This window comes from Aquarana catesbeiana, linkage group LG01 (genome assembly GCF_042186555.1).
Source record: "Aquarana catesbeiana isolate 2022-GZ linkage group LG01, ASM4218655v1, whole genome shotgun sequence".
Classification (NCBI taxonomy): Eukaryota; Metazoa; Chordata; class Amphibia; order Anura; family Ranidae; genus Aquarana; species Aquarana catesbeiana.
This window is the reverse complement of record NC_133324.1, coordinates 518,445,951-518,461,127: the sequence shown is the minus strand read 5'-3', so window position 1 is coordinate 518,461,127 and position 15,177 is coordinate 518,445,951. Positions and strand designations below refer to the sequence as shown.

Sequence of the window (15,177 nt, the reverse complement as noted above, 5' to 3'; positions counted from 1 at the left end):
GTTTAACCAAACTTACTTACCTTTTTCTTTTAATTCATTCTTTTATCTTTATTACTGCTTAGTAAAAATATAGTTGCCAAGTACCCAGAGGCTGCTAGCTGCATATATGGAATGCAGTTAGAATAGTGCCTGGTAACCGGTCAATTGACCACCTCTCTGGCCGCCAACTATATACACACACACACACACACACACACACATTCTCTTGCACTGAATCTAATTTATGGAATTATGGAAGATCTAACTGAATGGCCAGTGTATGGTGACCTTTAAAGATATGAAAACTTGAATTTCTGGTGTTTAAGCCCCATACACACGATGGGACTTTGTACCCCGTGTACGGAGCCTGCTCTACTCAGCGGGGGATCATTCAGTCAATCCCCGCTGGGTAGGCAGATGACATGTCTGTCTCTGCACACTGTGCAGGAACAGACCTGTTAGAGCGCCGCTCTCCTCTATGGGGGAATCGGATGATGACGGACCGTAGAGTCCGTCGTCACCGATCCGATGATGGAAAATTAGGTTTTTCCTCTGTTACACTTTTTAGGATTGGAGTGGGTCGGATGTCAGCGGACATGTCACCACTGACATCCGACCCTCCATAGAGGTCTATGGAGTGTCCGTTCAGGTCCGAGGTGGACCTGAAAGGTCAACCATGTGAGGGGAGCCTTAGGCCCCTTTCACACTGGGGCGGTGCAGGTGGCATCATTAAAAAGTGCGCTATTTTTTGCACTGCTTTACTGGCGGTATTCGGCCGCTAGCAGTTTTAACCTCCGCTAGCAGCCGAAAAGGGGTTAAATCCACCCGCAAAACGCCACGTGGGGTTCCTCCCGAAATCCATACCAGACCCTTATCCGAGCACGCAGCCCAGCCGGTCAGGAAAAGGGGTGGGGACAAGCGAGCGTCCCCCCCTCCTGAACCATGCCAGGCCAAATGCCTTCAACATGGGGGATGGGTGCTTTGGGGAAGGGGAACGCGCTGCGGCCCCCCACCCCAAAGCACCTTGTCCCCATGTTGATGAGGACAAGGGCCTCTTCCCGACAACCCTGGCAGTTGGTTGTCGGGGTCTGCGGGGGGGGGCTTATCGGAATCCGGGAGCTCGGGGTGGGGGGGTGGTTTCTTCGGTTCTTCTCCACTGTCTCCGGCCTTTTCTCCCGTTGTTCGACCTGTTCTCCACGCTCTCCGGGTCTTCTGCCAAGCTCCTCCGCTATCTTCTGCTAGCGGAGGAGCCCAGTCTGCTGCCTTCTGCCCTCTTTTCTTCCGATGTTGACACTACGCTCTCTCTGGCTGGAATGCTCTCTGTGCGCTCTGCTATGGCTTATATAAGCGGTGACCCCGTCCCCTTATGCCGTCACAGTCCCTGGGCATGCTGGGACTGACGGCATAAGGGGGCGTGGACACCAGGTGATGTTGACTACACCCCCTAAAACGTCACAGTCCCAGCATGCCCAGGGACTGTGACGGCATAAGTGGGCGGGGTCACCACCTATATAAGTCAGAGCGGAGCGCACAGAGCGTCGTGTCAATATCGGAAGAAGAGAAGAGGGAAGAAGGCAGCAGACCGGGCTCCTCCGCTAGCAAAAGAGCAGAAGATAGCGGAGGAGCCCGGCAGAAGACCTGGAGAACAGGTCAAATGGGAGAAAAGGCCGGAGACAGTGGAGAAGAACTGGAGTGACCCCTGAAGTCAGAAGAAGGCCCCGAAGCCGGAAGATGACCCCCCGAGCTGTCTAATAAAAATTACTTTAAAAACCTGTGTAGTGTTTTTTTTTTGACACTTAGGTACCATATACCCCATACTCATTCACATAGGGTGGGGGGCCGGGATCTGGGGGCCCCCTTATTAAAGGGGGCTCCCGGATTCCGATAAGCCCCGCCCGCAGACCCCGACAACCAATGGCCAGGGTTGTTGGAAGAGGCCCTTGTCTTCATCAACATGGGGACAAGGTGCTTTGGGGTGGGGGGGCTGCAGCACGCCCCCCCTTCCCCAAAGCACCCATTCCCCATGCTGAGGGCATATGGCCTGGCACAGTTCAGGAGGGGGGGGGGGGGGCGCTCGCTCGTCCCCACCCCCTTTCCTGACCAGCTGGGCTGTGTGCTCGGATAAGGGTCTGGTATGGATTTGGGGGGGGGGGGATCCCGTTTTTCGGCGTAGGGGGTTCCCTTTAATATTCATACCAGACTGAAGGGCCTGGCATGCACCCAAAGGGGAACCCATGCCAGTTTTTCTCGCGCTGCTTTGATAGGAAGGTGTTATTTAAAAAAAAAAAAAAAAAAAAAACCACCAACAACAAACATATCATACTTACCTCCACTGTGCAGCTTGTTTTGCACAGAGTGGCCCCGAACCTCATCATCTGAGGTCCCCTGGCAGCTCTTACAGCTCCTCCCCACATCAGATAGCCCCCCTAGAAGAAGAAGCGCTCTCCCGAGTTCAGCATTTGCATCTATAGACACAGAATGCCGGATTCGGCCCCGCCCCCCACGTCATTGGATTTGATTGACAGCAGCGGCAGCCAATGGCTGCGTTGCTATCAAGAAAACGCTAGCCCACCTGGCTCTCTTTAGCAGTACCTCTGCCCTTTATCCTGGTCACACAGACCACAGGCTTCCTCAATGTGGATGGCTTCACTTTAGCGCCCACAGCTCTGCTCTGGCCTTAGTCCTCAAGCCGTTGCACTGCCTCTTGCAGTCATATGTTCTGGCTGCCTCCTGCAGCCCCTCTGACTCCTGGAGACCACCTGTCTCTCTGGGTGTGGAGCAGTTGCCAACGGGGAGCCATGAGGTCTTCCCATACCCTCATAAGTGCTGTGCTCACCTGAGCACACACCCTGCTGGTAATCTACAAAGTCTGGACACACGGTTGGAGATCCCGTCCCACCCAAGACACTATGGAATCTCCAAACTACAGAGCCCCATGACCGAATACCAAAACCTGCGAAAGCAGTTTTCTCCAGTCCACATTTATGCTCTGTAGCCTTGCACCAAGCAAATGTGCATACCCTGTTCGCTGTGTAGGCCCAATCTTTTTTTCGGTGCCGTTTCCATGCTCGCCCTACCCTGGATCACCACGGGGTCCTACAGTTCTGTACCCTCAGCCTACTCACTCTGTCCTTGGGGTTCCTGAGCTCACATTTCTTTTCTGGTGGCCCCCTGCCTTTCCTGCTACTTCCTTCCAACTCAGTTTCCGAATTCTGTAGGGAACCTGCACCAGACACTACGCCTGATGAGGAACCACCTTCCCCCCCCCTCCATCCACGATAGGTCTCTTGGGTTTACCAACTCTTTTGCCTTTATCTTTGACTACCAACTCCCCAGAGCTCAATATCTGTTTATCATGCTCATTTTCCAAGAAAAAAAAAAAAATTATTTTCATATCCAGACCACTATTTACATTAACATTCAGCAATAAGTCACCATTTCTCCAATTACCAATACCGTCAGTTCTTTCTTGCTCTGGGTTTGTTAGGACCAGGCCCAAGGAGGGACAACACACAGGTGAGCAGCTATCCCCTATGGGAGCTTCACAAGGCTTTATTTCACCTGTTGTCCAAATCTCTGGGCAGTTGTCCTAACAACTGACATTGAACAACGCATGAAGCATTTCTAGCAGTACCAATCTTTGCGAGCTCACACTTATTCCACGTCACAATTTTTTGCTCCTCTCCATACTATATTTGAAAGCGTCTCCGGGTTCTCCAACTTGTACTTCTCTGCAGGTGACAGAATCTCTGCTTTTGCCACGTCCATATCTGGCCCTTCCTTCTTAGGTGGTCTAGTGGGTGAGGCAGTATCCGTGCCATTTACTAAACCCTGCTCAGCCGCCTTCTGTACTGATCCGTATCCGGAAGCACCCTCACAGGGAACTGTGAGATCACTTGCCAGACTATTAATAAGCACTGTACCACCCAGTTTCACTGGTGATTAATGTTACCCAGCACAGCTTGTATTACCTGGCTCCACCCTTTGGTACCATGTGCTTTCACCAGTTCCGCTAGCAAATCTAATTTCTACACACTCCACATCAATATGCAAAACATTTTTGGGGGACCTTTCCCTTATTAGAGACATGGAGGGGCTCATTCACTGCAGCTTGAGGGGCCACAACCTCACTGGAAGTACCGATCACAGCCTGACGTGCCTCTGAACCACTGTCAGACACATGTCTCACACTCATGCCCTCTAACTCACCAATAAGCCTCTGCAAGTCAACATTCGTTACATTGTCACCGCGACACTTGACATTCAGCTGCTGGGCTGTGAATACCACATCTGCCATGCATGCGCCCTGATCTAGTCCTTCCGACTGGAGGAAAACATCCCTTGCAGGGACCAATGCACCCTCAACCATCGGTCGCTCTGCAATTTCCCTGTCTAGCGTAGCAGTTGTATTCACACCCCTGTCACTCAACATAGCCTTGTCTAACATGGCTAGTAATTGTTTGGCCCAACTGTCCCAATCCATTGTGCTTCCATTATGAGGGCTCAGCAGTACCTCATCATCTGCTCTAGGAGGCACCTGGGATTCTGCAGCACAAACAGTACCTTTGTCAGTTCTATATAAATCACATTTTGACAACATGCTTTTACTCTTTGCTAATGTTTCAAACAAGGCAGGCTGCAATACACCATCACCACCTTGATCCTGGGGCGCCAACACACTCAGCTGTGTACCTTCAGCTTTGGCCAGATGACTTAACCCCTTACCAACTGTGTTACACAGATGGTAAACGGACTGCTCACACAAACTCTCACTGCATGGTGTAGACCCAGTCTGTTCCACCAGAAAAAATTCAGTGCTGGCCTGGAAAATCTCTGGCTCAAACACATGGAGAGCCCCTGAGACTTCCATGGACAACCCTGTGGCTCTGCATCTAGTTGCCAAGGGAGACATCCCTCTTTCCTCATTACTTTTGAACACATCACAATTACGTGCATGTATCATCAGCAATACCTTTACCATCAGTATTCATGCAGAAAATAAACACAAAAGAAAATGCTAGCCCACCTGGCTCTCTTTAGCAGTACCTCTGCCCTTTATAGGGCTCCTGTGTCTCTGGGTATGGAGCAGTCTCCAACTAGGAGCCATTAGGTCTTCTCATACCCTCATTATAAGTGCTGTGCTCACCTGAGCACACACCCTGTTGGTAATCTACAAAGTCTGGACACAGGGGTGGAGATCCTGTTATGCTGGGAAAATGTTGATTGTATAAGGTGGGAGACAAGCCCACCCTTCCCACAAAAGAAAAAGAAAAGCCGTGTTGACAGCAGATTGCTGTACTAATTTTCCTGTGTTCTGTCTCCTCTCCACTGAAATAAACACTTCTTCTGGCTCTCTTTGCCAAGCTCAGTGCTTTTGCTTATCTGTGGGCTGCTAAACCTAGGTCATTAAAGGCAGGTAGATGTTGTCTCAAAGGCCAGGTGGTGTAGAGGTCTATCATGCTCTGCTAATTAGCTATTGGGATAGCCATCAGTAAAGCTGGCCACACACCTATAGATTATCTGCAGATTTTCTATGGTTAGATGGAAAAAGTGGAAGATTCCTCCATCCACACAGTTTAGTGAACATGGAGAAATCTGTTGCACTTTTTCCAACTAACCATAGAAAATCTGCAGATAATCTATAGGTGTATGGCCAGCTTAATGCTGGCCATACACTATACAGAAAATCGGCCGAACCCATTTTCGAAAAACGAACGTTCGACCGTGACCGCAAACGATCGTGCCATCATATAATGTCCGATAATCTGTTCAGTGGACATGAATAAATAATTTTGTGTTCGTTTTTTTACATATACCTAGTGCAGGCAGTTCGGACGGGAAACACATTAACCTTGCAATTTATCGTACGTTCGGCAGAAATTTTCCAAACATGCCGTTCGTTTTTTTTCCACAAAAACGTCATAAACGATTATCGATTTGTACCCACTAACTTGCCGAAAAACGAACGAAGTGTCCATACGAACGATTTTTCGGCCGATTTTTCGTATAGTGTATGGCCAGCATTAGACAGCATGCCTTTGGGTACAATCAGACAATTCTATACACTGTGGTTTCCTTACTAGCAGAGCTCCCAGCTCTTGTACCCTGGAGCGATTCACAAAAACATGAATGAGGCTGTACCTCCTTATAGAACTATAGAGGAGAATAATCAACTTCCAAAATCCGTCTGATTACTACATGCTATGCTGCAGCAGTTCACCAGAGGGAATAAACAGCATGATTTTTTACTAACAGTGTGTTAAAATACTGTGTCCCTATCCTTCAATTGAACATAATTTAATCAAAATAAGAACTTTTGGAATATTTACATTTAGACTAAGAAAATCTCAATATATCAGAAAAGTCACTGTATTTACTGTGTATGCCATCTGAATTTGCTGTCAATAGGTGCATGAGCATAGGTTCTGCTATTAAACATTTGACAACTTTATTTTAAAAGATTGACTCTTTTCCCTAGCTGCTCTTCAGCTGACCAAATGCTATACAATCTGATTGTACAATCATCTTCAGATCTACCAACAACTACGTAATGAAAGTGCCTGCACAATTGGATACACATTGAATGGATTGTTTAGGTTTGTCCTCATATTACAAAGTTTTGATAAATTTAAAGGAGATTGTACAGGGATTGTACAATCAAATTGTATAGTGTATAGCCATATTTACTGAACTCTAGACATGGGCCGAACACCCCCCTGTTCGGTTTGAAGCAGTACTCCTGAACAGGGGAAAAATTCTGAACGGAAAACCCCATTGAAGTCTATGGGAGCTGGACAGGAAAAATCAAAAGTGCCCATTTTAAAGGCTTAGATGCAAGTAATTGGCCATAACAGGGGTATGGGGGTCTGGGTACTGCCCTGGGGGACATGTATCAATGCAAACATTTTTTTTTTTAAAGACAATCGTTTGTTTTCAGAAGCATTGATTTTAATTATGCTTAACGTGCAACAGTAAAAATGAAAACTTCCTTTAAAAATAGTGCCTGGGGGGTCTCCTTAGTCTGCCTGTAAAGTGGCGCATCTGTAGCATATACAGAACATGCTGCAACAAAACTGACATTTCTAAAGAAAAAAAAATAATGAGTCAAATAACATTTAAAATGACTCGCGATTGCAATTGCCGACACCCGGCTATTGAAATAAAAAAGCAAAAAATGGCATGCCCCCCCTCCAGTTCATTCCAGGTCCTTTGGGTCTGGTATTGATTTTAAGGAAAACCACATGCCAACACACCACAAAAAAATAAAAAAAGAAGACATTTTTGACCAATCCTTTATTAAAAAATAAAAAAACAGTGTCCCTCAATGTAAATCCATCGTCAATCACACCGCCTGCCAATCTGAAAAAAAAAAATCAAAAATAAATGCTTCCCTTCCTCTGTGCTTTGACAGTTGTTATATAGGTAAGCGCAGGGCCACATGGCAATGTCACGTGGTGGCTCCGCCCCCTTGTAACATCATGGATGTCACAAAGGGGCAGGGCCCCGCCCTTACCTATAGAAGAGCTGTCAACGCCCAGAGGAGGCATCCCAGAAGGTAGAGAGTTTATTTAAAGAAAAAAAATTTGGGTCGGCGGTGTGGCGGCGTGCAGCGTAATTGATGATGGATTTACATCGAGGGACACTTTTTCTTTATTTTGTCAAAAATTTGTCAAAAAGGATTTGTCAAAAATTTGTCTTCTGTTTTTACTATCTACCCAATACTCATTCACATGGGGGGGGCGGAATCTGTGGGCACCGCTGTTAAAGGGGGCTTCTAGATTCTGATAAGCCCCCCGCCTTCAGACCCCCACAACCACCGGCCCCCCATGTTGAGGGCATGTGGCCTGGTATGGTCCAGGGTGGGCGCTCACTCATTCCCCTGACCTGCCAGGCTGCATGCCTGGATAAGGGTCTGGGGGGGGACCCAGATATGAATTTGGGGGACCATGTCATTTAAATTAAATGGGATTCTTCTTAAACTCCATAAATGACCCAAAAAACCTGGTATAGACTGAAAAGGGGGACCCCACGCCATTTTTTTTTTTAACCGCTTTTTTTTTATTTACCTGTCAGCGGGGAAACCCATTGACAGCTGATGACTCATCACTTGTTAGGGACGCTGCGGCTGGCTTCCCAGCCCTGTTCCTTAACAACCAGCTTACACTGTGCCCTGATTGGGCAAAGCTTTGCCCAATCAGGGCGCAGAATGCACTGTGCAGCGCTTAGTGCATTGCAGGGTGTTCGATGGGGCGAACACCCAGTGAACACCCTGCAAATTTAGATGTTCATCAGAACAGGTAAATGTTTGGCCCAAACTCATGCTGGAACAGTTCGCCCAACACTACTGAACTCCTGCTAAGAGCTGAAGAGACTGTAGCAACAAATGGTAACACTCATGGTAAAATAGGTTAATATAAAGTTTACAGCTGACCTATATATGGATCAATACCTTTAAACATTTAATAGTTTAAACTCCATACTTGTAGCAGATATAATAGACATTATGCTGATCTGTAGTAGATAAAATAGAAGCTCATATGTTTTTACCAAAGTCATATAAAATACATTCACAATTTTATGTCTAAATCAAATTTGCATACAGAATACACACTGAAACTTTCCACATATTTTATCTATAGATCATGTGTAGGGATGAGCCCGATGTTTAAGTTGAACGTAAGAACGACTCGAACATCGGGTATTCACCCGTTCGCCGAACAGCGAGCAATATGTGGCGTTCGCAGAAAATTTGAAAAAGCCACGGAATGCTGTTAAAGTCTATGGGACACTAACATGAAAAACCAAAAGTGCTAATATTAAAGGCTTATATGCAAGTTATTGCCATAAAAAGTGTTTGGGGATCCGGGTCCTGTCCCAAGGGACATGTATCAATGCAAAAAAAGTTTTTAAAACGGCTGTTTTTTTGGGAGCAGTAATTTTAATAATGCTTAAAGTGAAACAATAAAAATGAAATATTCCTTTAAATATCATGCCTGGGGGGTGTCCTTAGTATGCCTGTAAAGTAGAGCATTTTTCCTGTATTTAGAACAATACCACAGCAAAATGTCATTTGTAAAGGAAAAAATGTCATTTAAAACTACTTGCGGCTGTAATGTATTGTTGGTCCCGGCAATAAAGAGAAAAATCATTGAAAAAAATGGCATGGGTTCCCCCCCAGTCCATTACCAGGCCCTTTGGTTCTGGTATGGATATTAAGAGGAAACCCGCACCCAAATAAAAAAAAATTGCATGGAGCCCCCCCAAAATCTATTCCAGGCCCTTCAGGTCTGGTATGGATATTAAGGGGAACCGTGCGCCAAAATTAAAAAAAAATGGCATAGGGGTCAGCCCCCAAAATCCATGCCATGCCCTTCAGGTCTGATATGGATTTTACGGGGAACCCCAAGGCAAAATTTTTAAAAAAAATGGTGTAGGGGCCCCCCAAAATCCATACCAGACCCTTATCCGAGCACACAATCTGGCAGGCCGCAGGAAATGGGGGGGCTCCCTCGCCCCCCCTCCTGAACCGTACCAGGGCACATGCCCTCAACACGGGCTGTGTGGACCATTACCGGGGAACCAGGGACACTGCACCTGCGCAGCCCCTATGGCGGCGAACGTCTCCTGCGCTCGCACGCCTTGTTCACCCGTACATGATGCTGAGGACAGAGCATTGGTTCCCCCCCGTGGGTATAAGCTGGAGCCCAGTATGGCGGCATCTCTCATTCACAGTCCTGTTTGCAACCACAGCTGCACCCCCACGAGGGGCAGATTCTAACCTTCTCAGAACTGTATATTTAACTTTTGGCATTATTTAACTTAGGTTTCACTTCAGCATACATTACCCCACATGTTCTATCCCCAGTGCCCTCCACACTTCATACACTTTTTGTCAATTTATCCTCTTACACTTTTAATGATAATGTTTATTGCCCCTTCTTGTTTCCCTGTCCATACCGGCATTAAATTCATGCTGGTTTATGAATATTTACATACATACTATTTTACTGCATTCAGCTCATCTGCATTTGCAGGGTCACTTGACAAATAATTATACTTCTCTTTTATTCATTATTTTTAGTTGACATCCATTATGGATGAGGTGATACTCCTAGGGGACACTTTCACACACCATAGCCGTGTTGTTTCTCCAGCTGTAACCTTTCTGAGGTTGTTTGCTGCTCCCCCTTCTCGGCTCCTGAGCTGGATGTCTGGTACTGCCACCACCTTTTGAGTCAGTGATTGATGGCCGGGTCCAGCCTATTGGTGAGTATGGGATCTAACTCAGACCCCTACGATCACTCACCTTCCTGTCTAACTCTGTTAGTATATAATTACTTGCAGATACAGTTAAGCATCTACCCCTGAAGAGCGAGCATGGTCTCGTGAAACGCGTTGGGTACTACCGATGCTTGTATATAATTTTGATGTTTGAACATTGCTGCTATATGCGATTATATACCTGTCAGGGTACTCACCAGGGCCGAGATGCTGAGAGCGGCTCCCCTTGCAGCTGAGTGCGCTATACCCCTGGAGGTGGCACAGAGGGTATCGGGCACAGAGAGGCATGGGTCGCCAGGCACTAGTAGGAGCCTGCGTGTTGAACTTCTGTCTGGTAGTAGTCCGTGCAGGGTACACCCGGACGGTGATCAGCAGAGGAATCAGACTGGGGCTCCAACACCTTGGTCCTGAAGTAGATAACTGGAACAAAGTATGTAGAGAAGCCAGGGGGCCAAACACAGCAAGCAGGTAGGAAGGAAGTCCGTTTAAACAAGCCAAGGTCATACACAGGAATCAATCAATAGGAGAGTCCAAGACAGGCCGGGGGTCAAACACTGGAGCAGGCAGTAGCGAAGTCTTTAAAGAGAAGCCGGGGGTCAAACACTGGAGCAGACTGAAGAGGAATCCGTTAAGCAAGCCGAGGTCAAGGTGCAGGAGAAGTTCAAGAGTGGTCAAGGCAATCCGGGTCACAACAGGCAGGAGTCAATAGCAGAACAAGGAACAGGAACACAGAAGCTGAAATGACAAACCAGCAATAAGCCAGAGAGCTGGGCTGCTTTTTATTGGGCCGCCAGGGGAACTCACGTGTGCGGCTAAGATGCGTACGTGCGTACGTGCTTACGCCGTTTCGCCGTCCGCTGACTTGCACGTATATGTGTGCCGTTGCGCCGTGACGCGGTCCGCTAAATCGCGTACCCGCATGCGCCTATAGCCATTCTGCCACGCAGGCGTACAGGGAAATGCTGGTATTGGCAAACAAAGTTTCTGTTATTCCTCTGACAATACCTTTGTATGTGGATTGTTTCCTTTTTTATATTGTATGTATACTCTACTGGCCTGTTTACTAACGCTGTTGTGCTTTATACGCACGACAGCTTGCAATAAATCCATTTTGCATATACTGTTGGTAAATATTGGCTAACCATACTCACCTCATTTAAAGTCCCAGGGCGACTCCTCTTGTATCCATGCCCTCAACATGGGGAGGATGCTTTGGGGCCCCCCCAAAACACCTTGTCCCCATGTTGATGAACAAGGGCCTCATCCTCACAACCCTTCCCGGTGGTGTGGGGGTCTGCAGGCGGGGGCTTATTAGAATCTGGAAGCCCCCTTTAACAATGGGACCCCCAGATCCTGCCCCCCCTATGTGAATGGGTATCGGGTACATTGTAACCTTACTCATTCACCCAAAAAAGTGTCAAAATGCTAAAAATGACAGACAATTTGGGACAAGTCCTTTATTAAAAAAAAACCTGTCCTGTAATGTCCATTCATCTTCAATCACAGCGTCCGACGACCCGATAAAAAAATAAACTGAAAGAACTCTGCCTCCCTCAGCTATATAACAGCTGTCATCGCGAAGAGGCCTCAGTCAGCGATGACAGCTGACTCAGTTTTTTTTTAATTGGGTCATCAGATGTGATTGAAGATGAATGGACATCACAGACAGTTTTTTTTTTAAGTAAAGGACTTGCCTCAAATTGTCTACTGTCATTTTTAACGTTTTGACACTTTTATTGGTGAATGGGTAGGGGTACAATGTACCCGATACTCATTCACATAGGGGGGTCGGGATCTGGGGGTCCCCTTGTTAAAGGGGGCTTCCAGATTCCAATAAACCCCCCACCCGCAGACCCCACAACCACCTGGCAAGGGATGTGGGGATGAGGCCCTTGTCCCCATCAACATGGGGGGAAAAGGTGTTTTGGGGGGACCCCAAAGCATCTTCCCCATGTTGAGGGCATGTGGCCTGGTATGGTTCAGGAGGGGGGCGCTCTCTCGTCCCTCCTTTTCCTTTTTATTGCTTCACTTTAAGCATTATTAAAATCACTGCTCCCCAAAAAACTGCAGTTTTTTCAATTTTTTTTGGCATTGATACATGTCCCCTGGGGCAGGACCCGGGTCCCTAAACACTTTTTACGGCAATAACTTGCATATAAGCCTATAAAATTAGCACTTTTGATTTTTCATGTTCGTGTCCCATAGACTTTAATGGTGTTCGCACAAATTTTTTGCCTGTTCGCAAGTTCTGGTGCGAACCGAACCGGGGGTGTTCGGCTCATCCCTAATTGTGTGTAAGCAGCTAGCTATACCTTTGCGTCTACCATCTGAAAAATACAGTATACAGTAGAGCCTCCAATGTAATCAGGTTCAGTTTATCCACTAATATAATCTACAGGTCTGCACCACAGAAATAATAATGAAACCTATAACTGTGTAGCTACTATCATTACAGTATAACAAATATTCTTTAATAAATTAAAATGTAAAATAAATTTGTGACAGTGCTATTATCTCTGTGTCATGAATCAAAAATTGTGTGCACTCTATTTATTGGATGTGGATCATTCAACGCAGTCACTGCCTTGCTCGCAGCCTTTGGATTATGGCTGGAGCTGGCATGGCTTAAAGTTATATTGTATAGTATATTGAGTTATTCTTCCTGAGTGTCTTGTTTGACACTCATACTATGTAAGTGCAATATTTTATGATTTTTTTTTTAATAAAAAGAGGGTTTTATGCAATGCAGCTTCTCTTTGTTTTTATTCTGGTTCTCCATTGAGGATTAACTTATAGCTGAGTAAATTGGCATAAGTGTGTGAAAGCTAGAAGCTTGGAAGCTAGAGGCGAGCTGATCCTGAGATGATATAGTAATAAAGATTGATTCAATCGTTTCAATCGCTCCCTCTCGTGAGTTGCTAGATTGAAAAGCTAGTGTGACACAAGGGTGTGAACACTGTGGATGAAGATGTGGTATTGTTGAACAGATGGAGATATATGCACTTTTTTGGAGCACAAGACACATTATATGATGCACTTTATTTGATGTATGGTGGAGCACGGAATACTTTATAATGATTTATGAACTTTGAGATCACATGATTTTTATAGAAATATATATTGTAATATATAGTTGGATATATGGCCATTTGTTTGTGACAAATATGAATCCATGACACAATAGTTTATTAGAGTGTGAACATTTTTTTTTAATTCATGACAGAGATAGTAGCACTTTTCATATATATATATATATATATATATATATATATATATATATATATATATATATATATATATATATATATATATATATATATATATATATATATATATATATATATATATATATATATTATTATTATTTTTAATTTTAGTTTTAATTCAGTTTATCCACTAGAGAGCTATGTGGCATAAGCTGGCCATACACTATATACAATATCCTTTAGAATTGCCAAAGCTAATTAATTTGAGGACAAACCTAAACAAACAATTCAACTAATATTTAATCAGACAGGCCTTTGTACTACAAAGTTGATAGTAGCCTTAAATTAGATTGTACAATCACACAGCATTGTGTATGGTCATCCTTACAACGCTTCTATGAGAGGAACGGACATTTTATTTTTATGATAATTTATTACACAGAGAACACAACACTTTTTTTACAGAGTTTGTTAGGTGCTTTGCACATATACAGATTTGTGATTTATTGTTGTTCATCAGTTTAGGATCCAGGACAATTTTCTAATTTTGCACGATGGACCTCTAATCTCTCACACATAGCGTCTCTGTTTTAACACATACTCATTTAGCATTTCTTACCTATGTAGAAATTGGTGACCGTCCTCATCTGCTTGTGTTTGGAGATAACATAGATAACCAGAGTGTTCCCGGCAAGACCAATGAGCATCAGTATGGCAAAAAAGAGAGGTACAAGCCAGGCATCCACTAATTTCGGTGGTTTAGGGGGGTCGCCTATGTCCTCAGAGATGTTGATGCATGGGTACAGCATCAGCCCCATACAGGAGTCATTATAGAAGAGGGCAGAATAGTTCTCCATGGTAAGACGGAGAAATCCTGCATCTCCCCTCTCAGGGCACCTGTGACAGCTCACCTGAGGGCTGCACCCACATGCAATGCAAAGGTTCTGGAGCTCTTTCGACTTTCAAAGGCTCTTTTTAATTCCGTTTTCAAAGAATTAAACTATAGGAAGATTTAAAATCCAGTGCTCATACCAATGAATGAAAACGATAGTACAGCATTGACAGGCTTCATGCAACCGATTCGTTTTACAAAAGAAAGCTGAGCTATACACACAGAAGCAATAGATGTTTTTGGAGTGTCAACCATTGCCAGGTTAATAAAAGTAAAGTTTATGTGTGGCAGCAGAGGGGTGCAGTTGGGATTTAGCGTTTCTGGTCCGGAGCTGTCCATTCAGCACCACGAAATCCTGCCCGTATTAGTCCGGAGCTGTCCCTTCAGCACCACACAATGCGTCCTCTTCAGCCAGAATTGGCAGAACAGTCTGAAGCCAGCAAAAGAGCTTTCTAAAGACATATGTAGGGACGTCAGCAACTGCTGCCAATACCAGAGATGCTACAGAACATACAATATCATGACTGCACAATTACAACATATATTTCAAGCACTTTGCAGTAGGTTTTCACACCTACATCATTTTTCTTTCAAATCTTCTAATTAAAAAAAAAATATATCATACTGTGCTTTAGGGATATGTAGTTCTCAGCTTGATTCTGCTCCGGATGCCCTTTCAATACCGGAAGGGACTCTCAGGAGCTGAATTTTCTGAATTAATAAGAAATACATGTGATATTTTGAAAGAAATATTTTATCAATGATGAATGATGGTTGCTGAGGAAACGTATCAACTCTAAAGCAGTGTCTAGGGTATTT

The 15,177-nt window shown here is 45.1% G+C and overlaps 1 protein-coding gene across 1 annotated transcript in view; it reads right to left on the bottom strand.

The window, feature by feature from the left end:
* KISS1R (KISS1 receptor) overlaps positions 1 to 14,784 on the bottom strand; it is a 483,392-nt gene extending 468,608 nt beyond the window's left edge. Inside the window, exon 1 of the mRNA XM_073593503.1 lies at positions 14,086 to 14,784. Within this exon, the coding sequence (XP_073449604.1) occupies positions 14,086 to 14,323 (238 nt within the window). The 5' untranslated portion in view covers positions 14,324 to 14,784. The remainder of the gene's footprint in view (positions 1 to 14,085) is intronic.
* Positions 14,785 to 15,177: the final 393 nt, after the last annotated feature.